The 27629-nt window shown below is 37.0% G+C and overlaps 3 protein-coding genes across 3 annotated transcripts; 1 reads left to right on the plus strand and 2 right to left on the minus strand.

Moving 5' to 3' along the window:
- The first annotated feature begins 137 nt into the window (after positions 1-137).
- Positions 138-9247, plus strand: LOC131769684 (peroxidasin-like). Its single transcript, XM_059085422.2, has 8 exons — positions 138-268; positions 687-1028; positions 5982-6251; positions 6536-6787; positions 7145-7396; positions 8182-8469; positions 8556-8708; positions 8812-9247. Exons 1-8 carry the CDS (start codon positions 202-204, stop codon positions 8829-8831), a joined length of 1644 nt encoding a protein of 547 aa, XP_058941405.2. The 5' UTR covers positions 138-201; the 3' UTR covers positions 8832-9247.
- A 2587-nt stretch (positions 9248-11834) lies between these two features.
- On the minus strand, positions 11835-12911 carry LOC131769683 (adenosine receptor A2b-like). Its single transcript, XM_059085421.2, has one exon. The coding sequence runs from the start codon at positions 12909-12911 to the stop codon at positions 11952-11954; it is 960 nt and encodes a 319-aa protein (XP_058941404.2). The 3' UTR covers positions 11835-11951.
- A 5038-nt stretch (positions 12912-17949) lies between these two features.
- Positions 17950-27612, minus strand: LOC131769700 (brother of CDO). The gene is made up of 10 exons (XM_059085434.2): positions 27432-27612; positions 26899-27237; positions 25064-25327; positions 24480-24598; positions 23669-23733; positions 23232-23368; positions 22335-22538; positions 22103-22142; positions 21497-21587; positions 17950-20456 (listed from the first exon to the last, which is right to left on the minus strand). Exons 1-10 carry the CDS (start codon positions 27505-27507, stop codon positions 20295-20297), a joined length of 1497 nt encoding a protein of 498 aa, XP_058941417.2. The 5' UTR covers positions 27508-27612; the 3' UTR covers positions 17950-20294.
- Positions 27613-27629: the final 17 nt, after the last annotated feature.

Below are 27629 nucleotides of genomic sequence, written 5' to 3' on the forward strand. Positions count from 1 at the left end.
TAAGAAGGTTAAGCCACAGGTTTGGATTGAATCAATCATCAAAAGAAGCAGAGTTCCATCGGGGTGACTCATCTGAGCGGGACAGGTTACTCTCAGGGAACAGACGAATAGTTTTTTTAATAATTCTAAGAAGGACGGGTTACGACACCGAATTCAATTTTGAAACAACAACTGATTTCTTCAAGCAAGTAACCAAGCGGGATGATACTTATGACTTGGATTCAAATCTTAACATACTTAAATCTCGCTATTCTTCTTCCTGACGGAGGTAAGTATAAATCTGTGACTTCCCTACACAACGCTCTTTCATTCTATTCAGATTTCATGTTCTATATTTTTCTCAGCCATTGAAATTTTCGATTTATCGTCAACATAAGCAAACGTATTTACTTAACTGAATAAATATTTTGTACGAGTACCGCTGACTTTTTTGTCTTAGCAGGGGAAATAAAGGTGGGTCGCGAGTCACCACAATAGCAGTATAAATGTTACATATCGGGGTGTTCTTGGTCAGTGAGATGTGATTAGAGCCACCAGGGGCTCAAAACTGGCCTTCGCTTGCGATTGGCTACCTCAAAGCACGAAGTGTCTTTTCTTATGTCTATTTTTCCAAGAACTGATAATATCTCAAACTATTCGTGACTAACAATGGGAAATATCATGTTTGTTATTTTCTTGTCTAGTAGCGTGTTTCACATGGATACAAGAGCCAGAGAAACCAACTCAAGCTCATCTGGGTTCAAGAACTGTCCTCCGATGGAGCTTTGAGTCTGTTGATGACACCTTTTTGTTTCTCTTGATATCTAAAAACAATTCCTTGTATGGTGAACCAAAACAGCGGGAAATTGTAACAAAACTGGCAAACGGAACCATATACATTTATGATGAGTTCAAAGATCGCGCTGAGTTATTAAACCAGACTACACTTGTTCTAACTGGAATACAAAATGATGACGATGGAAACTACTGCTGTCAAGCTTTCTTCTTACAAGGAATGTACACAAGCTGCGTGGATTTACTTGTGCTAGGTATGGTGACTCAGTGAAATGATTTTTGTTCTACCAATTTATCTTGGACTGATCCTAAGTGAAGCAAGATACAGTGCGAAACACACAAATAGAGCTTCCGGGATCAGTTCAGGGTCGCTCGTCTTGCTTCAGCAGACATTAAACCTAGAAGTCAGTCATTACAAGATATTATAAAAGGTCATGCCAGTTTACAATCTCTTGGTCAGTACTCTACCCACAAAATGTCCCCCTATCTCACAAATTGTGGCGCATCATGATTTCCGAATTAGAGATATTTGAGTTTCCTTAACTCTGACCTATTTTCGATCTGTAGAAAACTTCAATATTTCTAAAGTGTGCCTTTTAGCCTAGTTATAGCGAGTTTCTTTCTTGTAGTCATTAAGATTTCTTTATCCGATTCCTGCACCATTGTAATTTCCTCCAGCAATGCAGCTGTCCTTTACTTTCTTTTATTTTCAAACATCAATACAACTTAATAAGAGTGTTTTCGATGATTATGAATCTTAATTGGTCATGCCAGACAAGTACGTCGAGTCTACTTCTGAAGAAGGTTGGATGCTGGTAACGTTAAGTTGCAGAAAGAGGCTGCAAAAAAATCGTGTCTGCCCCGATTCCCAAAGCTGCGTCCGCAGTGGATAAGCCATTCTCCCTTTTAGACTTGAAAAGCTTAAGGAGCGAGAAAAGTGTCTCTAAATTATGTTCAGACAGAGACCACCTCAAGGCATTCACCTGATTTGTATGGTTGGATATATATCCGCAAAAATAGAATGCCTCAAGGCTCTTGGGCCTAATTATATTATTAAAAAATTGAATGGAGGCAACCATTCAGTTTTGAAACATTACTTCCAACCCTTAGACATTAAAAGCGGCGTTAAAAGAAAGGCTTTATCTTCACTTCCCCCTCATCGATATTCTCCACCTCCTTGCCAATAAATTAGCCTTTTGGGTCCTCAACCGAAAACGTGTACCTACACACAAGATCGGGAAAGAGACTGTTCTTTCATTAGCAAAACCCATCCTTTGCCGGAGGCAAGTGCATCGGTAAGCTTACGTGGGAGAAAGTAGAGGTGACAGCTTTAGGGCTATGTTACAAGGATTTTGAAAACCTGATATATTTCTAAACATCAACTCAAAGAGCTGGGAAGAAGAAGCAGCAAGAAGCGATCGACGTCGAGGGAAGAGAATATGCCGAGCGGACTGAATAGGAGAGAACCAAACAGAAGGAAATCAACTGTAGCAACAGCCTCACAACCCGCGATCATCTTACTCTGCAGGGACTGTCGTTCATGCCTTGGTCTTATCAAACTAAAGTCGACGATGTTTCAGCCACTTTGGCGCGTCAATTATGATCCACGCCGACCGAAGGAGGACTTCAGTACCATACAAAATTAAGGGAGCAAAATTGAGCGCACTAGCAATACCTTGTTTGGGTTTGAATCAATTTGTTATTTGCAATATTTAATGGCGATCCTTTCTGGAAATATTTTTCTTCACATTTCTTACCGATATTTTCAGTGAACCTTCATTTGCATCAATGTCTAAATCTCTTAAACCACTTCCTAACTTTCTTCATTACATCACAAGCTCCTTTCGGTTCAGTGGCCAGTTATTATGGATGTAAACAGCATATAAATGTTTAGAATCACAACTTATGTCTTCCCTTTACAAATAACCGAGACTTGAAAATCTAAATTAAGTTTATGAAAACCAACCACTACTTTAACATTTGCATATTTAGTGGCTTTGTCCTCTTCATTGGAACAACGCTGAATTACAGCAATTTGAAAAATAAGATAAATAACTACTACTTGCCAACTTGAACAGATGATGTCACTCGATATCATTCTACACTCTCAACAATTATGGCCACGAGTTCTGCCTTTACCATGTCTCAAGTTTAGGAATAAATTCATTTTTATAATAGCTATTTTGGTTTGGTGATGATGCTCCCTTGCTGATAAGATGGAATCGTGTTCATAATTAGTCCATATTCAAGAGAATATATTTAAACGTCGTCGCCGTTCTTATTTTGTTCATGAAATCTTTGTCGATCCATTATGGTAAAATAATCATGGTGACCACAACATGTACACCAGAGACAGATGAAGATTCCTGTTATACAGATCAGAAGCGCAATTACAGATAATAACGAGTGGAATTCGTTATAATGATCACCTCTAAGTCTCTTCTCTGCGCCAGCTTCTGCGTCACACAGCGATAGCAGATTGCTACAAAGCACCACAAAGAAAATGTCACCCACAATACGTCTTCGCTTCTTCCTGATATGGCTCTCTGAGTGTTTTGTTTCTGGGTTTGTGTGAGAATTCGTAAATTTTTCAATCACTTTCCACGACTTAGACTGGTAAGGAAACATCAGTGATGGCATCTTTGAAAGTTCTAGTGCTGAATCATTTTCCAGTGTGTCACGAAGTCGAGATACAGTGAGAAGGCCTTAATTTCAATTACAAGGAAAAATCGATCAATTTGTCGTATGTAAAGTTGGTCACCCACACATAAAAAAGTTCATTTGACCGAGTGTCAAATACATTGATCGGAACGTGACATCGCTTAAAAGGAACTTTTGGCAACTGCTGTCTTATCAAGACCTTTGTTTTAACAGAAAACGAGATCTAATAACGTGTCTGACAGTTTACATTTTGTTCTGGATGCCTGGCAGGTGAGTTTCGCATCTAATCTCCTGAATTCAGCCACCAGCCACGTTTGTTGTATATTACATATCTATATTGAAAATACTTCTTCTAATTTCTTTGACTGAGGGGCCCAGCTGTGACGTTGTTCGTCTGTCATTGTCAAACATTGACTTTAAATATTTTATATTTGATAACTTAGAGCGAGTCGGTTTTCTTCTTCATAACACGGAACATAAATAAAGAGGATATTATTCCAAATGGAATCCATCTGAACAATCTTATTTCTTTTGCTAATCTGCTTCTACGAATTCTTTATGATATAAAAGAGGTTTACCAAACGCAGAAATCGACAGAAATCATTAACTTTTGAATGGGTGACTTTTTCGCCTCCAGCAATGCTTTATCTGTAATAGCTATTGGACTAAACACTAAACACACAAAATTATGCAGAAAAACGTTTTGGTGTAAACAATTTCCAATTTATTCTAATATCATTATTATTCATACTTTCTCTAGGATATGTTTTAGCTAGCAATTGTTAAGCAAAACGTAAAAAACAACGAAATAAGGCAAAAGAGGTTGTCGAATATTATAATGGCTAAATGTACTTTGGTAAAAAATGTGCAATTGTTAATTGTTGTGTTTTGTCTTGAATAAAGCTTTGATCCATGGCTAGGCTTTCAAACTAATTTTTTTGGACTGAATGAAAATTTTGTTAATAGTAAACATAAGGAAGAGTTTTTTTAATTTATTCTACCTTTTCCTTGGAACTCTGACAGGGTAAAAGTTCATACAATGATTTCGTATCACAAAGACAGAACAAATACTTCACATTTAGCAGCTCCTCCCTTACATATGAGTCTAAAAAATGACCTCGGGAAATAGGGATTCGTTATCCAATATTACTTTAACTTTTATGCCTCAGGTTATCCAAGGTACCTAATAACTAAGATTTTCATATTGCCAGTTTATGCAGCTGATCAACTGATACCTTGATTAACAATTTCAGGGATGTCCTCTGCTCGCCTGAACCTTGCCATACTCAAAGTTGAAGCAAGGTCCAAGAAATTTGTTTTTCTTTCGCCTTTGCAGATGATCCTTTAATATATTTTGGCAAAACCGAAACTCTTTCGGAGTTCACCGCTTACAATTAACAGTTGTGCACTAATGGAAGATGATTAAAGCGGGCGTGAAAACGGAACTAAGCCAGGCAGATAATAGAAGAAATATCACTTCTACTCAAAGACCTATTTTTAGAAATAAAGGAAACACAATGAATTATTTGCCAAACTTCAAACTGTTCAAGGAAAATTGTATATACTTTCGCAAGCTAGGTACAATATTTTCGTGTAATAATTTTTCGATAAATAGATAAAAAGAGAAACTCAGCCAAATAAGATTACATTTTGCAGTGCTTGGTTATTCTGAAATTAATTGAACTAACTAATAAGAAGAGATTCACTGTAATATTTGATGACAAAGTTCAACCCTAGAATTTTATCGAAATATCTAAAACTCTAAACACTTTATAAAATTGTTCGTAGAATATTTTCACGACGTTTCGACGTTGCTTCACGTCATCTTCAAATCCAAAGTGTGAATGACAAATGAAATATATCTGCAATAGGGAGAGTGTTTTTGTCGTTAGAGTATATATGAAATAATTACGAAATGTTAGATAGAGTTTGGCGCATGTCGAGTCTTCGAGTCTTCCTTGTTATCGAAGATATGTGGACGACACGCTAGTCACAATGCACACCACAGAATCAACAACAAAGTTTATCCAAGCACTTAATGATGTCCATTCATACTTGGCTTTTACCGTGGAGCTTGAAGAAGAGGGCTCTATCGTATTCTACGGCACAATTATTAGAGCCTATGAAAACAGCTAAACTACTGAAAACCAACTTACAGGCCCTCTATTACGTTTTCAGAGACGCGTCGACAACAAGAGAAGATTGGTAAACAGATAATTGATCGTTCTCGCGAGAGACGCTCCCTCAACTGAGCGCGTCAAGCTTTGCACCATGTTTTAGAATTTGCGCTTTTTCCTTAATTTTTATTGATGGAGTTTTGATTTGAGCTGAGTTCATAGACGGCAGTGTAATAGCTGAGCGTCATATATAATTCGGTGTGTTGTGGTCATCATTTCAATTGCAGAAGAGATCTAACGCATAAACGTTGTCTATTCTTTCTGCCCTGTTATGAGAACGCCAATGCTTAGACTTGGGCTTACTGCAGACTAAAAAAATGTTCCTCACGGTGAATAAGTGTTGCTAACGAATTAATTTATCATTTTTAGGCCACAAACCGATGAACACATCATTTATTTCCTGTTCTGCTGATAACACAGTGTGGGTAAATGATGGCATTGTTTTCAGCTGTTCCTCAATTAGCAGTCCATCTCCTTCAACATATGTCATATACCATAACGGCAAGAAAATAAAGAAAAACAGATCTGGATATCACAAGATATGTAACGTCAAGCGACAGCATGCCGGTAATTACACTTGTCAACCAAGGAACACTTTTGGGAACGGGGAAAGTAAGAGCATCCGTTTAACTGTGTATGGTGAGTGCTGAGTACGCATATGTCAAAGTTAACACAGGGGCTATGGTTACGAAGTCCGACAGGTTTCTTAAAAGTTTCTGTTAAGTTGTTTTCGGACCTGGGTTTTTACTGTCGTGATTGACTAACCAACCAATGGAACACTCGATTGATACGTAGCACCAAAGTTGTTTGACTACAAGAGCAAAATATGTGATAAACAAGTGAGACAGATATATTTGGAAAACGCCACGATTTAGTTTCATAGAAAAGCTTTAAGCACGGAGTGTTTTGTCCTTACTTACCAGAAAAGCTGGCTGTGCATGCGATTCCACGTTGGCGGAATGTGACAGAGGGGCGTGCTGCACGTTTTGAGTGCAGCACCGCAGGAAGCCCACCACCCAACATTACATGGACATCCCTGTCCACTGGAAAAGTTTACAGCGGAGGTCTCCTGTTGATAAAGTCTGTCCAGCGAAATGACACAGGAGATTATCAGTGCTCGGCTTCTAATGGGCTATCGGCACCCACCAAAGACATCGTGTTTTTGAACGTACTCTGTAAGTAAACCTCTTCTATAAGGTGCAAAAGACAACTATCCCCCTTGGGAAATTATGAGAAGTAGTAGAGACCGGAATTTGTCCTTTGATTTAAAGCTCAAAACAAAAAAGGATGATATTAACAAGGAAAGGGAAAAATTATGAAACTATTTATCAACTTGCCTTCTGGAATTTCGCAGATCATAACTCATGTAAATCGTAGAAGGAAGTTTTTTTTAGTATCTTTGCTTTTTTGTCATTTCTCAATGACTAATCATTTAACAGTATATATCACTAAAACGCCATGGAAAAGCTTTGTTGTAACAACTGTTTCTCATAAAATGAAGTGCAACTACTCTTTTTATAATTATGCTTAAGACCCCCCGACAATCACCGATACCGCGGGGCCAAACGTCAATGTTAAGGAAGGTTACAAGCTCACCCTCTATTGTCATGGTAACGGAAACCCTCAACCAGTTTTTAGCTGGAAATTGTTGGGTACCAATCAAACGTTTAGCGGTGGAGACGATATTATGTTGAATGCACAGAAGTCTCACGCTGGAGTTTACCTTTGCACGGCGAGCAACTTCTTGGGAAACGTCTCCAAAACAATTACAGTAAATGTCTGGTGTAAGTACGAGTATATTCAATGGTTATGTGTCAAAAGCATTATTACTAGTGAGAGAGTGTCAGACAGTATTCACTTCTCTTTAGTCGAACTATATAGCTGCTCAGCTATGGTTGCTCGGATGATTGTCAGAACAACCGAATTTTTTTCAATTATGTTAAATCATAATTCAGAAATCTCAAAAATAATGCCGCTAACAAGTTTGAAGTTGAGGTTTTATTTGAAATCGTCAAACATCGCCACAAAACTGACCAATCACGAATCAGTTGTATGATGCTCGATTTTCAAACAACTCCTCTCTCGACTTTGCTGTGGTTATCGAAACGTCAGTCACTGTCACGGAAAACACTGCTGTCACGATTATTCTTATCAAAATGATCAGACCAGCCGATCAAAAGCCTCTTTGCTCAAACTAAGTCTTTGGAAACAACCACTATCTGCATGCATTCGCATTCGTTCACAATTTCGCTAAAGCACTGAAAATCTTTTCTACTGAGAAAAGTCTTCGCCGACGGCTCTTTAATTCAAACTTAATGCTTGATGATGATTAATTTACGCTAATCAAAAAGCTGTAAAGGATTCAGTTCGCAAAATTTTCATTTAGGAAACCTAGTTTTCCTCTCCAAGATAAACCAAAAGTTTATCAGGAAGGAGTGACCTCAGTTACCGTGTGGATTTGTTGGGAAACTAGAAAACATTTCTCAGGCCAAACAATTTTAATAACAACTAAGGAGAGTTTTTCATCTCCTATTTCCATTATTGACTAAGTGACTTACTCAATCGATAGCAAGTCCAGTTCGTCCAATCCTAACCCATTTGGAATGCGGAAGTTCTTTCATCCGAGTCTCATGGAAAGTCCTTTCACAAGAAGAGGGGAGTTTTGTTATAAGTTACGTGGCTCAAGCGATCGACCAGGACAACCCCAGAAATGTTTTTAACTGTTCTGACATAACTATCAATCACTGCATCATTAAAGGACTCCAACCAAACACAACCTACTTGGTTCGAGTGTACTCAACAAATGTGGCTGGACATGGTGTTTCTGAGTACGAGAGAATTACAACAAAAGGGAAAGGTAAGTAGGTTGATTTTCGAAATATTTGATTAGGAATTTTCATAATTTGAAAAGTTATACTGAGGAAAAACTAAGGATGTCTATAGGGACAAAGAAGCAACAAGGAACAGACAACAAAACAAATGAAGGACTTTCGACCACTACTTTGATGACAGTGCTAGCAGCTGTTGGAATAGCCATTTTCGTTGTACTCATTGGGACACTGATTGCCGTGAGGCGCACAAGGTCTGTTGGAAAAGGTAAGCAACACGACAGAGACTTAAAAGAGATCAGCCAGTTCAATTACCGTCTAGAATTCTTTGGATCTCCTGTCAAACTTTTCTTTTTTTAATCTTTTTCAAGGAACAGTTTCGAACAATTGAGTCCCAGGCGTTTCAGTTTCGACTTTGGTGTTGATAATCAATCGGACACAAAAGACATATCACTACGCTAACAATACTGGAACTTCAGAGGAAACCAAGAACCACAAAATCTAATTTGCACTACCAGTTGAACATTAATTATTCCACGATCTATATTTTGCTGTACTGTAATTTAACTGTTTCTAATAAGTTTATATCTTTTAGGCGCCCAATTTGCTCAGGACTGTGTATATATTGAACTATAATAATTTCTCCTTGGCTTAATCCATCTTGGATGATTTAATTTCCACGGAATTTCCTTTCCGTCCAGCATACTGGCTCACTCGGCTTTCTGTATTCTTCTGGCTTTTGTCTTCTTTTGTTTAAATTCCTTCCTCCATTCATTTTGACCATTTACTGTAGATTAAAAAAATGCAGGTTTCAAACATTATGAGGCCTTTCTCGTTTGATCGTCAATGAAAAGTTCGTTGTCAGGAAATAAAACTTATAAAAGTAATATTTTCTTGCCTGAGCAGTGGGCTTCAGGAACACTCTCCTTACTCTTATTAAGGAAATGTATGGTTTGGATACCCTTCTGAGGGAGAATTCGTTGCTAATTTTATCTCAATACAAATCTCTCCGTGCACCAAATACCCCCCCCCTCCCAAAAAAAAAGGAAAAAAAATAAGAACTTAACACCTTGTAAGTGATGAGATAACCAACCTTCGCACGCAAGTGCTGTTATTTAGTTTTGTCACTTTTGGTGAAAGCTCTTTGCGTAGAACAAATTTGATGATCATTCACTATTTGTCACTGGAATTCAAACGCACTTGCCTCAAACGCAAAAGTCCCATAGCCATAGCATAGTCCCACAATATCATTAAAAGCCCTCATCTTTTCATAAATATAACCTACTTCAAATACAGAGTTCAAATTTCTGTGTTCAGCTTAATTCTAAGATCCCAGGTGCTATATGACTTGAGCTGTCTGACAGATCTCGATGTAGCCTTATCATGAAACTGCTGTTTCAGCGATTGGTAAGCAATACATTGGTGATCTGAACGATCTAGTGAAGAAAAGTGTTGAACATTTTGTTATGTTATTTATATTTGTAAGAATTTGATCCAGAATATTATTGCCACAAGTCGGAGATTTGGTGATTTAACAGAGACCAAAATCTCTGACATACATACATTCATACATATATAACTATTAACCTAGAATTTACAGAGTAGCACTCAAATGCCGATATCTTCGAGCTGGTTACATTAATAACTTATTACGAAAAAGAGTTAATTCTATATAACAAGCAAAATAACTAACTACCTAAATAAGTATTCTAAATTAACTTAGCGTGTACACCAAGTTAATTTAGCAAGTATTTAAATACTGCAATACAAGATTAAAATTCACTCCTTTCTTCAAAATTATAAGAAGATGTTAGTCGACGAAAAATATCATGTTTTGTAAGCGCTTATTCTAAAGGTTTACAGTTCCTGTTCTTTTAAGTAATTTATCGTAACCAGACGTCAAGTCCTTGAAACTAAATCGAAGAGCACGTTTATTTAGGGGGTCCAGATTAGAATCTTGTTAACTGGAGAAATGCCATACCATGGAACAGTAGTGGAAGTAGGGAAGTATAAATGCCTCATAAATACGAAGCTTGGTTTCAGTAAACATCAGTTTGCCAGATCTTGTCATACTTGAACGCTTAACTGACTGTTTATTTTTTTACGCAAAGAGAATACATGCTTAAATTGTAACGCCATAGAGATCCACTGATTCATTCTCTGACAACTTAAACTGATGGTTAGTGTTTCATTCCTTGATGTTTGCTAGAATTGGCTATCACTCCATTGATCTCGTATCAGGCTTTTGCTGAGTTAACCTTACGTGAGAAGACCGGATCCATACATATTTAATTGTACAGTTTCCAATTTATAGGAATAAATGATTTAAAAATATATTACAAAAAACATTGGTGCAAGAACATTGCCCTGTGGTACCCCTCGCCTAGCCCCTTGCCAATCTGAACATGTGTCACCTACTTTCACCTGCTGCATGCTGCTGCGTAACGGTAATCTTCAAGAAGCTTACAACTTCTGCTGTTAACACCATATGCCTTTAGCTCGGCAAATAAATCAATTTATATTACCGCAACAATCTGTTTATCATCTAGACTTCACTTCTAGTTTCTGTTAATCTCATCAGCGTGGTTTCACTAATGTAGTGTCTCCTATAAGCTAAGGTGTAGTAAGGCAATATTTCAGAATAGAATTGGTCTAGATGAGATGTAAGAAATTTCTCTAAAACATTTTTTGGGGCTGACAAAGTTCATCTTGCTTGAGCATACCAAATGTTTGTCAAAGGAGGTTGTCAAGCTTAAGTTATTTACAAAAGTTATGTCATTTTTACTAAGAAAGGAGAGGACAAAAAATATTCCAAGAAATTATGTTAACCTTTCGGCAAATTTTCAAGGAAGCGCTGCAAAAACTGAGCGGATGAACACAAAAGCTAACAAGAACTTGAAACATAGCTAACATGCGACGATCGTTGTGTTGAAAGAGAAGTCGATAAACGTTGATGAATTAATTTACCCACCATTCATTAAAGCTGAGAGAAACAAATGGATATATTTTGAGAGCGGAACAGTTAGAACGGTGCTCTACATAAGTCAGGAAAAAACCTTACATACGCCTTGAGACGTAATTTTGCCTCTTAGCTTAGGCATCGAAAAGTAATGTGTTTACGAGGAGCAGCATTTTTTCTTGGCCACTTTTTTAAACGCAGATGGCGTTTTTTATTAATTTTGGAAAGGTCAATAGCTCATGAAACTCGGACAGACTCAGTATGAAATACAAGCACGTATTTGTTCTAATTTGTGATTCACGCCATGAATAAATTCATTTCTCAACTCTACGTTGCCCAAGTTCAAAGAATTCTTTCAGTACACCATGAGCTCAACCATCAAGTACGTATACAGCAAAGGCTGAAAATGGTGCGAGAAACAGGAAAAATATTTTTAACGATTCAGATGTTGTCTCCATGATGAGTCTTAATTTTGACAGGTGGTGTCATCGCATCAGGAAAAGAAAACAAACTGAGAAATTTTTGGTGAAAAATTTCTTACAAAAGTAACTGTTACATCTTACTTTCTCTGAGGATTATTCTCTTCGTATTTGCCGGAGTTGAACTGCCACATACATTTTGCAGCGGCTCTAACGGTGTAACAGTGTTTCTGCGACGACACTTACGGCAAATTTTTCTCAAAGCATCGCGGTATCCTTTGTTTCGGTAAAAGTAGATGATAGGATTTATGGCGGAGTTTGCAAAACTAGCCGTGATAGGTGCGATGTAGCTTACTCCATAGTTTTTCTGTGGGTTAATGGCGATGTGGAAACCAAAAGATGCCCAGCATATTGTAAAGAAACCGATCACAAGTGCAATAGTCAATGCCAGTTTTTTTTCTTTTTCTCCGCCTGCAGCTTGGTGGTCTTGAAGCTCTCTTTGCCTCAGGGCGTTTTGTTTTCGAACAGTTTTGAAGATTACCGAATAACAGACAATTACAACTGAATACAAGGCAATCATGCCAACGAGAATAAAATATATGTACACAAGTTTATCCTCAACAAATGCGTCTAAGAGAGGAACAATCCAGGCCGAACACCAATGACAACCCAAAATGGACTTTAGAAATCCTTTAGTGAGTGTGGCTTTATATTTCATGGGTTTTAGAATGACAAAACATCGTTCGAAACTCATTGTGGCTAAAGTCAAAATGGAAACCGCACAAGACAAGTTTCCAATAAAGCGAGCAGCGTATTCAGCTCTAACATAACAAGTTCCGTCAAGTTTACCAACGAAGATCGAAATAGCTAGTGGCTGAGCTACCATGGTGACCATCAGATCGGCTAAAGCTAGATTCACGATGCAGAAATTTGACACAACTCGCAGGTTTGGTGTGAGTAGGACAGTTAGGCATACAAGAATGTTCCCAAAACTTCCAACCACGCTTAACAAGCAATTTACAGCGATGAAAAATGCCCCATTCATGTAAGTTAAAGTGCATCGGCCTGTATCGACCTCTAAATCAGCAAACATGATAACCGTTGTAATTTATCGCGAGTTCTCTGAAGCAATGGAAATTTTAGGTTATAACGAAATCCAGGTGATACCGTTCTTTATCAAATAGGCTGAAATATGTCATAAGTCAGATGTTCTAGGTAAAGTGTAAATTAACACAATTCCTTATATGGATGTCACGAACAAACAAAACACATGGAACGTGTTTAACTCAGGAACGTGGATAGAAACTCCTTTTTGTACGATATTACTGCATACCGTGTGTTTTATTAGCCTTCAAATTTAGAATCAGTCATGAGCACGAAGGTTGTCTGGTAGGTTACTACAGCGCAAGTGGCTCCAGTTGAACCCTTCTGGAACAAAGCCTCGCTATGCAGCCCTTTCCAAAACAGGAGATTATTGTCTCGTGCATGATTAATTAATTATTTTACCTTTCTTGTTTTAATCGATTCACAAGATTAATATAGCCATACATTTTTGATGGCGTCAGTCCTAAAGCATGACATTCCTCTCTTTTTCATTCACGTTGTTTTACCATTGCAACTGTGTGGAGAGTTTCTTTTCAGAAACTTACGAGCGTCAGGATTTTTTTCATTTTTGTGATATCATTAATCAAGAAATTGTTTCATGAATTCGGTACGCCACGACGATCGCTAATAGCAGTTTTATTGATTATCTGTGGTCGTCATTAAATATTCGTCTCTCAGTGAACTATTCACCAACAGCGCTATTGGAAGAGCGCAATCATTTTTCTCCAAGTCACCCCATGATTCTTGCTGCATTGTAGACCATTTCTGCAAAGTGGACCTTATTCAAACAGCGGTGAACAATTAAACGCACCACAATAGATTAGCAGAGTTCTAATTGTTAAGCGCTTGTTATTGCTGCACTGAGGACTCCCAGGATACGAGTTGTTTGTATTTTCGCTCGCCCTACGGGCTCGTCAAAATACTGCACAACTCATAAAAATACTCTGCGATACTTCACATCAAAACTTCTAATAAGATATTTGCATTGTCATTGGACATTATCTGTTTACGAAGCTCACACTTTTCCTCAAGCTTCGGTTTCGGAAACTTGTTTGCATCTTGGAACAGATCATATCCCCGGACAAATATTCGTGTATATTTTCCCGCCAAATAGAGGCTATTGTTTCTATATTGAATATGATCACAATAGAGCCCAGACCTACGACCTGTTTCGACACAGTCTTCTTACAATTCTGAGCCTTCCTTTAGCTTTGCATTGGTAAAGATTTCTCATATAAATGATATTTCAGCGATCATGCAGAGGGCCTATATGGTAGACCTCACGGAAGGTATTTAATAACTATAATCCATCCTACATCTTTTCTATGTTGCGTTCTTGGGCATGTTTCTGGGGATACACGGCTTATGCTGCTGCTAACCCCTCATTAGTAATGCACAATCTTTCTGTGAGCTAAACTGAATAGCACAATCCTGTTACTTGCTGCTAACTAAAATCCTGGCTTAGCAAGAGTTTTCTTGCTCACAAATAACTACCGGCTTTTTCATAACAGTCCTGTTATAGATTTTTGCTCGTTTTGTTAAAATAATTGAATAATTTAATAAAGGTTCGTGAAAATCTACCCAAACAAAGTTAGTGATACACCCCAAAAACTATAGATTGCTTCTTGCACCTGATATATGGGGTAACAGCAATGGTCATTGTTCTTTTGTGGCTTGAGTTCTCGGGATGGGAAATTATATATATATATTGCCATATATAGATAGGTGTATCACGAATAGTATCAGCAGATTCACTGGAGAAGTGGATATAGGAAATAAAGTGCTAATGAACAGCACTTAGTGACATGTGCACGAATTAGTATTGTTTTAAAATTTTTCGTTGCAAAAGCCGTAGACAGGAGCTCCTGGAGACCTTTCAAATCATCACATAATTGATGAGCAGTTCACGCGAATTATTGGCTAGATTCACAACAAAATCACTTACCAACGTCTCTTGTACGTCCTCCGTGCAAATTACTCGAAACACTTTCCAAAGAGTTGAATTCAGGGCTGTAATTACGGCAATATTTACCATGTACTAAAAATTGTTTTGGCTCGTACATACATAGTATTAGCAAGAGAGTATAAACTATTTACATTCTCTTAATAGTAGACAAACAGAGACAACGTAGTTTAAAGAAAGAGGCTTTACCAAAACATTTTTATTTACCTTGTGATAGAAGTTATTTGAAAGGCTACCAAGAAAACCTCGAAACATTTTTTATAAGTCTCTGTCAAGATCTGACACCTGTCAATCTGAGAGCATATATGAAAACAAAAAGCACTCGTTAACTGTTGAATGAACAACAGAGTTGATTTGGCAAACAAACGCGAGTTAGATGACTATCACGACGTTTTTTCTTCAATAACAGTCAAAGATCTTACGGAAAGTATTAATCGCTTCCATCAACGATTAATCTACGAAGATTTGTCTCCGTCCAAAGGTACATGGAAATAAAGTCATTGTGATTAACTCAAATGAACGTTTTAAAGTTGGGCGAGTTCGTTCGTTTGTTTGCTGCAAATCTTGTCTTTCTTCCAAAAAAGAAACTGAGGTCAATTGAGGCTCTTTTTCTATACGCAAGGGGATTTAATGCAGCTTTTACTCAATGAATTCTTTCAGTTGCTGTTGTGCAATTTACAGGAAAGATGTCCAAATTCAAGGGACTTGTAATGACTTACCGAAAGTGTCTTTGTAGTAGAACTCAAAACTTTGCTCAACTTTTTGCAAGGAACAAATTGTTTTAGAAAATTCAGATATCAAATGAATAAATGTCACATTGATTAATTTAATTTTAAACGAATACCTCACGTTACTAATTTATTGGTTACTTTTTGTGAAACATTATTGTATAACGAACTGCTTCGGTATTGCTTTACACAGCGTGTCAATGCAACCCATTCAGTGACAAACTTGCTATCACAAAATTCATTTCGAAACCAAATTTGCTGGCAACCAAAGTGATTTGAGAGAGCGTGAAGAGAACAACTTCTTACTTCCCTTTGCTTGCTCGAGCCGTACTGGGAAATATTGGTAATGGCAGTGCACTGCGGCGCACTGCAACGACCTCGGGTCAGTAGTCCACAATATGGCTCGAGCAAGCAAGGTTTGTTACAAGAAATTTATCATATGGCACTCGGATCAAACTTGTTTATTATATGTATAAAAGACCTTCCGGTCACTTGTATTGGAAGGGCTTCCGCCGTGACATATTCTTGATGACACGAGCAACTCAGAAAGACCAAGCTTCCACGAGTTTGAAAACAAATTGTTTAAGCATCAAACCAGAACTGAAAGGTTTTTATCTTCAGCGCCATGTACTTGCACTTGCACTCCGCAGATGGTAGTTCTATTCTCGATTTGTCAAACTCGTTGTCCTTGGATAGGTTGAATGAATATTTCTACTCGTATAAGTATCGCTGTTTACTTCGCTGAAAACTGGAAATTGTTTCTGATACGCGCTTTTCTCCATTTTTCCTGCGGTTGTTTATAAAAAAATTGAAGAAAGGTGGTCAAGGGTTTCCTAAGAACCAATCAGAACGCTCGGTTTCACCCACGGAAGAGACCACCCTGCCGTATAATGACCCTATCGTGATTAAGTTATTTATCGGCTTGAGGTCGAGACCGAATTCTTGCTTAGAAATGCTACCATATCAGTCAAACGAAATACATTTATGAAAGATGGTAACGTAGCTGAGGATGCACTCGGCGACTCACGAAAGCGTTGCCGTGTCAGGGGATAGAGACAGGAAAATCCGGACCGCGCTATGGACCAGTCAGATTACGTTATTCGTTACCATGCTCTCTTGGAAGAAAGTAAAGGAAATTATTTATACTCCTTATTCATATGCCTTTACTCACAACTTACAATAGGTCTAACAAACGAACGAGTACAATTTTTAATGGCTTTAAAGTATATGATTGTGGGGGAGAAGTTTCTTATATGTTGAAAAATTGCAGAAGAAAATTTAAATAAAAAACCAGTGCGTAACAAACTAATAGGTAAGGAAGTTAAAGTCAAGGGCGCTGATAATAATGTCGATGCAAAACGTGCTGTGCTGAAAATAATCAAACAAGTAAAAATAAGCATTGAATAATTTTAAACTATTAATATCAAAAGAAAACAAAACTACAAAAAGAGTTAAGAGTTAAGAGAATTACAGGCAATACACACAATGAGAGACTGACTAATGTACTGAAGAGAGCAGAACAAGCTAGGCTTGAATAAAAGAGAAACTATTTACATTAACAAGGAGAAATACGAAAACGTCAACGAACAAAATTAAGTAATAAGGCAAACAACGAGAACACGAACAGGGAAACTTCGCAACCCCTGGCACCCACAAAAGACTTCTCTCAAGCTAAGGCTGGTATGCCAGTGGTTGAGTAAACTGTTACCACATTTGGCCTCAAAATGAACGAAGAAATATGGAATTGTTAACCCATTCACTTACACCTAAAATAGTAATACTTTATACGGAGATACACAAAGATGTGTACTGAAAGACCTAAGAAGGGGAACCTTCCGCAGATAACAGCTGTATCTTTCTCTCGCTCATCAAGTGTACTTTCTCGTAGAACCGAGACCGCCGATGCAAGTTCCTGTCGCCCGACTATTTGCCCCTTGGTCTCCGATGATGACAGTAATTCAACGATTCGAAATGACTACATAAAATCAGTTCACAATGTCGTGACATCGCTCTGGAAATTGAACTCAAAACTACAGTCGTACATTCCCTTTTGTATGATAGCCGAGACTCTAGAACGCCCTGATTGATCGAAAGCCTTTCGGTTAAAGCAACGGTTAACCCATGATGTTGACACAATTTTGAAGTTTATTTCATAAAAGCAATTAACAATTTCAAGCGGTTTACCGGCGTAATAACCCACTTACGAAGTTTGCTCGTGATTTCAAATTTGTCTCATGTTTTCTCGCCATCCCGAATTGGTTATCACGCCAGTAAACCAATGGTAAGTGTGGTCCATTGCTTCAAAGAAACGTACAGAGGAAAAAATACTACTACAGTAAAAGCGATTGAGGAATTTTATTGCACGTTTTTAATATACAGCAATCATCAGAATACTACATAAACAATTGCTTAATTCTAAAAATATAACTAGGTATGTGTACCGGCAAATAAGCCTGTTATGCTTTAATTGTACTTAGTAAAGGTACTGACCATAATGAATAGGCCTCACAATAAATCAGCAAAAATGCAAATCTGGTGGAAAAAAAGCCTCACTATATATGAAATCGTTATCTCTAAATTATTAGTCGTCTTCTTGAAAGTTAATGAAAATCATTAAAACTTAATTAAATAATTACAAGATCACTCAAAAACCAAGCAGTCTATCCTACCTGTACTTTCATCATTCACTTAACGTAAGGTAAATGATTCTTACAACTTAACTAGTTACGAGCCTATTAGTAAAATAAAAGCGGATAGGGGGAATCGCCCACACACAGTCGCACCGCACAGATCTGTCATGCGACTGAAGAGTTGCGTGACAAGTAAAAAAAGGAGTTCCTGAGAGCAATTTCTTGCGAGTACTTTCTCCTTAAGAGAGGTCTTGTACGCATGCGTTCCGCTAAACCTTCCATACCTAGACCAGTATGTTATGTTGTAACCGATACTTGATAAATCAGTCAGACAAAAAAAAAACAACCACAAAAAGCTATTAAGTCAGCACCAAAGAACAGGCCATGGTGGGATTGAAAATTCTCAAAAAAGGTGAAATTTGAAAACTTTACTACTAGAATAACATTACAAAGGATCCTTCTAGTTTGCTCTCCGAGTTAACAACCTCAAGGGTTGGCATTGCCAAAACCTTTATATGCAACCACTTGCCAAGTCACTCAAACACACTAAACACCATGTTTTGCTCAGAAAGACATAGAGGATCCATTTGTAATATTTTCCACGTAAAACTCTTCCTGATGAAGTAAAATATATTTCTTTACAATCCCTAAAATCCTACCTGTTGATCTTCATTCAAAATAGTGCATTATCATACGAGTGACCTTGTTCACTGGTTCCAAATGGATTAAATACATTTATGTCATTTACTTTGTGCTCATTCAGAATAGAATCTCATAGTTTTCAAGTTTAAACACATACATCCAACTAATAAAACTATATAACATTTTAGAGCATAAAAAGCATGTGTTGAACTAGCTTTAAACCCAAAATATTCAAGCAGAGAAAGTTCCTTCAAAAGTTCTAGTTCAGCTGAAAAAATTGTACATGTGAAAAGTTAAAACATGGTGACTTCAGCAGCTAAAATGTGGACTACAGAGACTGTCTACATAAATTTGGTCTATCCTGTATTAACAAAGTCTTCTCAATGTTGATTACCAGAATATTTATCTGAATCAAGACCCCTCTTCTTTCATTATGACATTATCGTCAAATGTTGTGTATGCAGATACTGTAGAGAAAGTTTACATCATTTAGTATTCTGTTATATGCACATGTACTACAACCATTTTGTCAATCAAAAGTGGTGCTCATAGGTACACAAAGGAGACTAACAATGTCAGGTTCAGCATCTTCACCAGACAAGAGGTCCATGGTGGTGCACTACTAAAAATGTACTCAAATGTACATTTGTAAATTTGGGTTTACTTCAACTGATCAGTAAAAGTTATTAACATCCCCATCTTCCTTCGATTAGCAAACATTTAAATTTACAAATTTACATGTGTTCATGGCTACGAATACCAGTAGAGAATCTTAGATCAATTTGAGGGAAAATTAATTTAGACATTGAGTGACAAGAGAATTCAAGTACAATCATTTGCCTAGCTATTGTGCACTGTGAGTAAAAGATGAATGCTCACAATGGCAATTGAATTGAGAGAAAATAAAAGGTAGACACCAGAGATGAAATTATTGGCAAACTCAAACAAGGTGACAAGATCACAGTGGTAATACTACGCAAAATGTAACCAAAGCGCTTTAACTGTTTATGTACTTTGGTATTTTGAGGTGCCTTTGAAGTGATTACAAGAACTTTAACTTTCCTGGTGTTCCTAAAAAGCAACTTATGTTAATGCTAAAAACATGGCTAACTAAAACACCTACAGATACATCATGTCACATTGAGAAACAAACAAATTAAAATGGTTGAAGAGAAAAGAACCCCCTTCAGAAAATGAATGCTACATTTATGGTTCTCAGTAAATTCCAAACTTCCCTCAGGTTTTGTTAACAGCAACAAAATGTATTATAAAGTCTGTCCTGGCTAGAAAAATACAGTTTGTACGAGTTATCACAGAAAGCAGTTCTTTTTGTATTACCAGGAGCTGTTGCACATGCATGGAAATTATCAGAATACTGAGAACCCTGCACTTCCCATTCATTTACAAGTTTAGCACCACAACTCAAAGCCACCACCCTCTCCCTGCTGTCCTCCTTTCTGGGAAGCTATCTCACTGTATTCTGTGGCTGAGTATGGGGGAGGCTGCTTGTAAGATGTAGGTGAGTTGCCAAAGGCAGGCTCCATATAGTTTGGTCCTTTTCGTTGTTCATCCTAGAGAAAGCAAAATACCCGTCTATTTTTCCTCTTTCTTGGAATTGATCAATTACTTCATTTAGGTCAAATAAATATAAACAAATTATCAGAGTAGGAAAAGCAACAATTTTTGGAAAGGCAAATTAAGGAAATACTAGTAAATATGATTGTCACAATAAAATATAAAAAATTCTCAGGGTAGGAAAAGGAACAATTTTTGGAAAGGCAAATTACGCAAGTACTAGTAAATATGATTGTCACAATATGATAGGAATTATGTGGGTAGCCACAATGTACTGCTGCTCCTAAGCAGGCTCATAGACAAAAATGGCAAAAATGTCAGGGCAGGTTCCATGACAGAGAAATGACTTTACATCAAATTCTGGTGAGTCATGACACATTATGTCATTACATGTGTATGAACAGCAGAAGCTAATGATATGAACAATGTATGCTGCAGGTTCAACTCATGATCTTACTGGAACTCTTTACATAAGAAGAGTAAATTCATCTACCAACTTCAAGTTACTACCAAACTGCAACCACTCCCAATTTGTTTGACTGTTAAACTCCTTGATTCTTTATGTACAAACTACCACTTATCTACACTGTATGTACTTATAACAAAGGGAGATGTGCAGTACATATCGATACCGAAAAGTCCCTCATGCTGTCAAGACTTTCGGAATATGGAGGGGACATTATAATATTGACATAATAAAAAAAAACCTTGCATATTAAAAATAATTGGTGTTTACTTCTTGATAACACTGAGGAATGAAAACACATCATAGCAACACTCAGGAACATGACAAAGAAAAGTGGTGCGACTGCAATACTAAGATTTGTGCCCATTCCACAATTTGGTTATTTTCATAGTACAAGTTAAGAGAAGTTTTTAAGGTCACTTTGTTGATACTGGGGTACACAACCTATACTTGGGAATGTACTTTAGTATAGTAAACCCTGAAATACTAATACATACGTGACATATGGGAGTAAACTACATTGGTATGGGAAACACACAAAGCAGTTATGTAATTTCATAAAATTAGTACCTGTCTCATTGCAGAAGAAACTGGGGCATACTGCCTGGCCTCAACATATGCTGGACTGGCTGTACCAAGTCCTGAAGGAGGCTGCTTGTTCCTAAAACCAGACAATTCACCCTTACATTATGTCATTGTGAGGAAACAAGCTCGTGATTAAAGAAATAGGGCAAAACACCTGAAGGCTAGGTCACCAAATTTTTGTTATTGAAGTACACAAGAATTGAATACTAGATAGTCTCAGAGGTTAACATTGTGGTTCTTTCTGTATTCAAAGCTTCTTCATTTTGTACAGTGTACCATGCCAGCTTTTCATTCACAAAGGAGTTTGGTTAGCTTGTGAGCATGGTGGCCTATGCAGTTGGATCTTAACTAAGTTTCTTTGGCTTGTGAGAACTAATTGTATGGCTGCTGCCACTATAAGTCTACCCCTGGCCACCCCTCTCGTCTCCTTAAAAAACCTAAAAAAATGAAACAAAAACAAGAAATATTCTCAAGTCCCCCTGGTACTTTGCAAGACCCACTAATATTCCTGGTATGGCCAGTGTCTAAACTAAGAACACCATTCTGGCCATTGCTGCCAAATGACAAAACACAAGTGTATACTGTACTTACATGCGGTAACCATCAGCTTCACTGTATTGGTTCCTACCACCTTGAATTCATAAAAGAAAAAAAATTAAAAATTTTGTGGTTCAATCAAGTGACCTTAGTAACAGTAGAGGCAATATAGGATACAGGAAGAGGATGTACAGCATTGGCGCATGTTGTGGTTTGATGTTTTTTTTTTTTTAATTCAACTGCCCTCTAGATTTTTGTCAGAAAACAAACATATTGTTTCGCTAACCTTTTGAAGCACCACCACTTTTCTTTTTCCTACAGCAAATGCAGGACACCACAATAATGATGATAACAACAAGAAAAAATGCAATGCATCCTCCTATGATACCCCACAATTCACTTTGTGTCAATTTTGAGGTGCGAGCTCCAGTTGAAGGCCCTGCTGGTTTCTCTGATGTTGTTGAAGAAGAGAAGGTAGGTGGCGGAGTAGCTGAAGAGAGAACATTTTATCTTATTAAAACTGAAACCATTTTGTTATAAACTGCACACTGTACACAATGCAACACAAACCAGCAATAAAAGATTAAAGACAACTGTGGGTGGTCTCACCAGACTACCCCTATGAAAGATCATATGAAAAATATAACAAAAACTAGGCTTCAACTACTATTAGGCAACATGTACATGTAGATGTCCAATATGGCTGATATCTTAGCCATACACATCTGATCATTATTCTACTGTATCTTTTAAATAGAAATAATCATTACTTAAAGTACCTGAACATGGACCCTGGGCGATTACTAATGAATGTACTCATAGTAATGAGGCAATGATGATCAGTTATAGTTACAGTAATTGTAACAGTAACTAGTTGTTTTGAAGTTAGTCATTGTTACCTATGATCTGTGAGAATACAGACACAGCTGACTTTGATTGAGAAAACCATGTCCTCTACATACATGTAACTAACACTTCCCACAAAGTTTTTGCAATTCAGAGCTGTTCACAAGCAAGGATAAAGGACAAAAAAGAAGAGTTCACTCTGACTTAAGAAGTAGAAGTACTTTAACCTCATTTCAACCAGAGCTAATCTTCAAACAATACAGGCTTCAGAGTAAGTTTGTAACTTTCTGTAATCATGGCAAAATAGAATCTACTTATCAGGTGGACCAGGCCTTACTTGGATTCAAATCAAGTTCCCTTTTAACACTGAATGCCCCAAGCTTTCCCTCTTTGATTTCATCTTCCAGCGGTTTCAAAGGGTCAGTGACAGATTTACCAAACTTCATCTCTACTTTAGCAATGACACTACCAGATCTATCAGTAAAAAAGAGAAACTTGCTGATCAAAGCTGTTTGCACAATGACAAGTGGTTGATACTATTTCATCTCCTCCATGACATCATTCCACCAAACTTCAATTCCTTAACTCTAACATTATTAAATCTCAAGTAATTATTGTTTGTATACAAATCAATGCACTGTAAACAGTAAACTTCAACTAATTCCTGAACTAACCATGGAGTTTGTGATACAAACTAAATTCTGCATTTGTCTTCTTCAAAAACAAATGTTATCAAAATATGAATACCTTGAGCACTCTAAAATTAACAGTTACCTGAAATCAACAACAGCAACTGTGTACAATTCTTTTACAGGACTTTTGGTGTAAACCTTAGATATCTTAAACACAAGGAAGAGAGTTATGTTATTTTAAAAGGAACAAAAATGCCAAAATGTGTTATTCAAAAATATATACATGTAAAGTGCATGCAGAACACAAAAATTTCATTCATCTGTGTGTCTGAAAGAGCAATTTTTGGTTTGCTTCACAGGTGTAAAATTTACATCATCGTTTTTCTAACACAGATACATGTATGTGTAAATGCACCATTGTTGGTGCTGAAAAAAAAATTCATAGCCACATTGACTAATCCACTCTCCCAGACTAAATTTGGAATAAATTCAAGGCTATTATAATCTGATCTCCTGGTTCAGAATCATAAATCAAGTAAATAAGGTACACAAATGTACCTACATTGTATACTTAGTAAAATTCATATTAAATTTTCCTCTAAAGAAAAGCAAAAAAAAAAAAAAAAAGGAGCACAAATATGCACATGCATTTTAAGTTATTTGTATTCAAGTTAAACTCTTTGCTGAATATTAAATGAGGTGCAGGATAATAAAAAGCAATTTCTCCAATTATTTTTCCTTGGTAGTCATCTTAAATGAATGAAAAGGAAGCTAAGTCAGTCCAAGCAGTACTGAACAAAAGAAATTACAGGGTATCTGTACTCAAACATCAAAAATTTGCAAATTACCACTGTATGACAAACATAAAACATGTGTATTGGTACACATACATGTAAAAAAAAATCTTGACCTTCCATGGTCACCCATTGTATTTAACTCTACAAAATACTTACTTCTGATAACAAATTTGCCTGCAATGTTTTGAACTCGATTGACTCTCTGTTATTCAAAGCTGACTTCCAAGTTTCACTCTCTAATTTTATTCCAACTGTCTTAGTTTCACACTCATTACCTTTGGTATATAAAAAAAGAGAGAAAATTAACAATAATTTAAGGTTACTCCAAAACTATATCTAAGCAGGACTATTTTTTCCTACTTCATTTTTTCAATCAAATTAAATTAAGTCAAATAACTAATCTTTCATCATCCAAAAGTTCAGTTCAGATCTTGAAATGCATGGGGAAAAGGGTACTTTTATATTTTAGGAAAATGATTAAGTATCAAGTTGTCATGATCTCTGGAAGGCTTGTACTCAAAAACCTTTTCAAGGTAAAAAGCTTCATGCAGGTGATCCTATTTCGTCTTAGCTTTGTTTCCACTTGAGACTGAAAGGAATAGTTTTCAAAATACAGTGTAGAAAAGTCTATTTTAACATGAAACAAAGCCAAATATATACCACATTTACTACTTAACTAGTGATTGTTCACACACTGTAATCAGAAGAACAGCTTTGATTATACAGGACAGACAACTTACAGTTTATGCCAGCTATGCTGACACTAGAGGCATCCTCTCCATATCCATTACTAGCTGTACATCGGTATGATCCTACATCCTTCAACTTCACATCAGTCAAATGAAGCTTATAACCTGTCACATTAAACTCTTCAGCTGGGATTCCATCTTTAGTCCAAGTAATCTTTGGCAAAGGGTCACCAGATGCATTGCAGGTCAGAGTGTAGTTTTTTCCAATGGTAAGAAAAGGCCTTGGTTCTGGTGGGATAGTTATTTCTGGAGGCACTGGGAAATAACAATTTAAGATATGCATTTAGATTGTGTGAAATTATCACAATTATTACACGGTATAAAATGTTACATGCATATCTAAGTAACTGCCACATCAAAGGCAGTGTGATCATCAAGAGAATGCTGTAAATAAAAATGGGAAGACAAGAGTTCAGCCATCCAATAACTACTGAGGAAAATACTTGTAAATAACATTATTAGTAATACTAACATTTATTCATACTGATACCTGCATACACATATTACGGTGTTTAGTGAGAGAAGCATGGAACAGAAAGTCTGTAATCAAGCCCTTGATGGGTCAATGTATTGTAAACTTAAACAAGACAATTTACCCTTGATGTGCCTCTCTCCACCCAAGAGTGTAAATAAATACCAGCACATTGTCAAGAGAAACCTGAAATATTACTGGGGCTTATCCTGCAACCCAATGGCATTGTCTCCTTGGGGTTGGCAAGATTCTTTAAAAATTCAGTTCACTAAAACTCCATGAACAACCCCTCAGGAAAAGCTCTAACTTCTGTCAATAAATATGCATGACCTTCCAAGCAATCATTAATTCAAACGCAATTTCTACACGAAAAAAAATGTTTCACGCAGCACTTTGAGTAGTACTGTGGGAGTTACGATGGGTTAAACATGATGTGAATAAATCAACTTACTACATCATGAGGAAAACGCAGCCTGCTATTGAGGCAAATTTCAATAAACAAAAGACATTCAAATTTTTCGAGTCAACGGTTGCATACCTCCAAGCGAGCAATGAAAAAAGGTCGCTTAGTGCTTGTGATTTTTTATAACCTTACCAGTCGACAAAGACTTGAATTTTGCAAGCAGTAAATGAGTCATTCTGACGTAAATATTCAACGCGAGATGACTCATGCAAAACTGACATATATGGGAGTAATGAACAATACAGGCCGATTGGCTGTTAATATTTAGCAATGATGATTTCGAGAGTCGTTACTCGTTCTCTATCGAAAGTGTGGATCAGAATACCTTAGTGAACATAATAGCATCAAAATCACGCCAAATGGTTCTCGAGAAATTTTTTCCTCGTGAATACTATTGCAAAAGCCAGAACAAAATCGTGCACGCACACTTTACATGTATATTGGTTGCACAATTCACATTTACAAAACCCAAACTACTATTCCTCATCAAAGAAATACAACTTCAAGCAGCGAAAAAAGGAAAAAAATTAAACATAACAATCAATTCACAGGAATTCCAGTCATTCCTAGTGTCACATGAAAGAATGACTACGTCGATCGCGGCTGAAAAGTAACAAGTTTGAAACACTGAAAGTGTACTTGCGTGGGAAACCGTGTCGCTAGACGGTACAGTGATTTGACTTATTTGATGCATTTATAAAATAAACTTATCATTCCAATTTCACGCAAAGAGAGTGAGGTTTAGATATAAGGTTTACGTCAAGATCTTTCTAAAATCGGTACGTTACTATTAGACACAACTAAGTTACTGACGTACGCAGTAATAAAAATACACGAAATTTATTGCAAGACAAAGTGTATCAAAGAAGCTCATGAAACAGTTTCACTTACCGACCACTTCAATAGAAACTGCGTGTTTCTCTACCTCTTTGGCACTAGAATCAAGCAAAGAAATAGTGTAGCTGTATTCCTCATTTCTCTCTACGTTCTTCAGTTTTAGTGTTGCTTCAAGCGAGGTATCGAATTCTTCTGTGCTCTTCGGGTCGAACGGATTCCCATTCTCGCTTGATGTTAATTGTTCAAATATTTCACCAGGTTTCGTTCTGAAAAACTGAACGAAATACCGACTCGGTGCACCAGAATACCGCCACTTAAGACTGACTAGGCTGCTGTTTACTCCAAGCACCACAATAGTGGGATTGGAAGGTTTTTGGCTGATTCTGAATGACTCTGAAGAAGCAAAACAGAAAACGTCGAGCTAAATTTCGACACATCACACGTAACTATAATAACTTTGAAGATCATCTTTCAGAAAATTTAAAGATGTGTTTGGGTATGTCGAATTATTTTAGAGCAGTTTAGAGCTTTATCTCAAATGGCAAACTAAAGTAACATCTCGATATTCTTGACTCGATAAACATTACCTGACTTCTGAATTATGTAGCAGAGTAAAAGGGTTGCCAAAACCCATCGAAAAACACCAGCATGAAAAAGATCCATTATCCTTTCACAAGCCTATTCCCCTTAAGAAATTCAACTGAAGAAACATTCAAGGAACGTTCGTTGTATTTTTGATGAATGATATCACGGGACGCCAACGCCAAGCGGAAACCTTTAATCGA

The sequence above is a fragment of the Pocillopora verrucosa genome, chromosome 6 (genome assembly GCF_036669915.1).
Source record: "Pocillopora verrucosa isolate sample1 chromosome 6, ASM3666991v2, whole genome shotgun sequence".
NCBI lineage: Eukaryota > Metazoa > Cnidaria > Anthozoa > Scleractinia > Pocilloporidae > Pocillopora > Pocillopora verrucosa.

Coding starts and splice junctions, on each gene's coding strand:
- LOC131769684 (XM_059085422.2), top strand. CDS start 202: ATGATACTTATGACTTGGATTCAAATCTTAACATACTTAAATCTCGCT. Junction 1,029..5,981: donor CGTGGATTTACTTGTGCTAG/GTATGGTGACTC, acceptor TATCATTTTTAG/GCCACAAACCGATGAACACA. Junction 7,397..8,181: donor AATTACAGTAAATGTCTGGT/GTAAGTACGAGT, acceptor CTCAATCGATAG/CAAGTCCAGTTCGTCCAATC.
- LOC131769683 (XM_059085421.2), bottom strand. CDS start 12,911: ATGTTTGCTGATTTAGAGGTCGATACAGGCCGATGCACTTTAACTTAC.
- LOC131769700 (XM_059085434.2), bottom strand. CDS start 27,507: ATGGATCTTTTTCATGCTGGTGTTTTTCGATGGGTTTTGGCAACCCTT. Junction 24,599..25,063: donor CAGCATAGCTGGCATAAACT/GTAAGTTGTCTG, acceptor TATATACCAAAG/GTAATGAGTGTGAAACTAAG. Junction 20,457..21,496: donor TTTCTTCTGCAATGAGACAG/GTACTAATTTTA, acceptor TGCTTTCTCTAG/GATGAACAACGAAAAGGACC.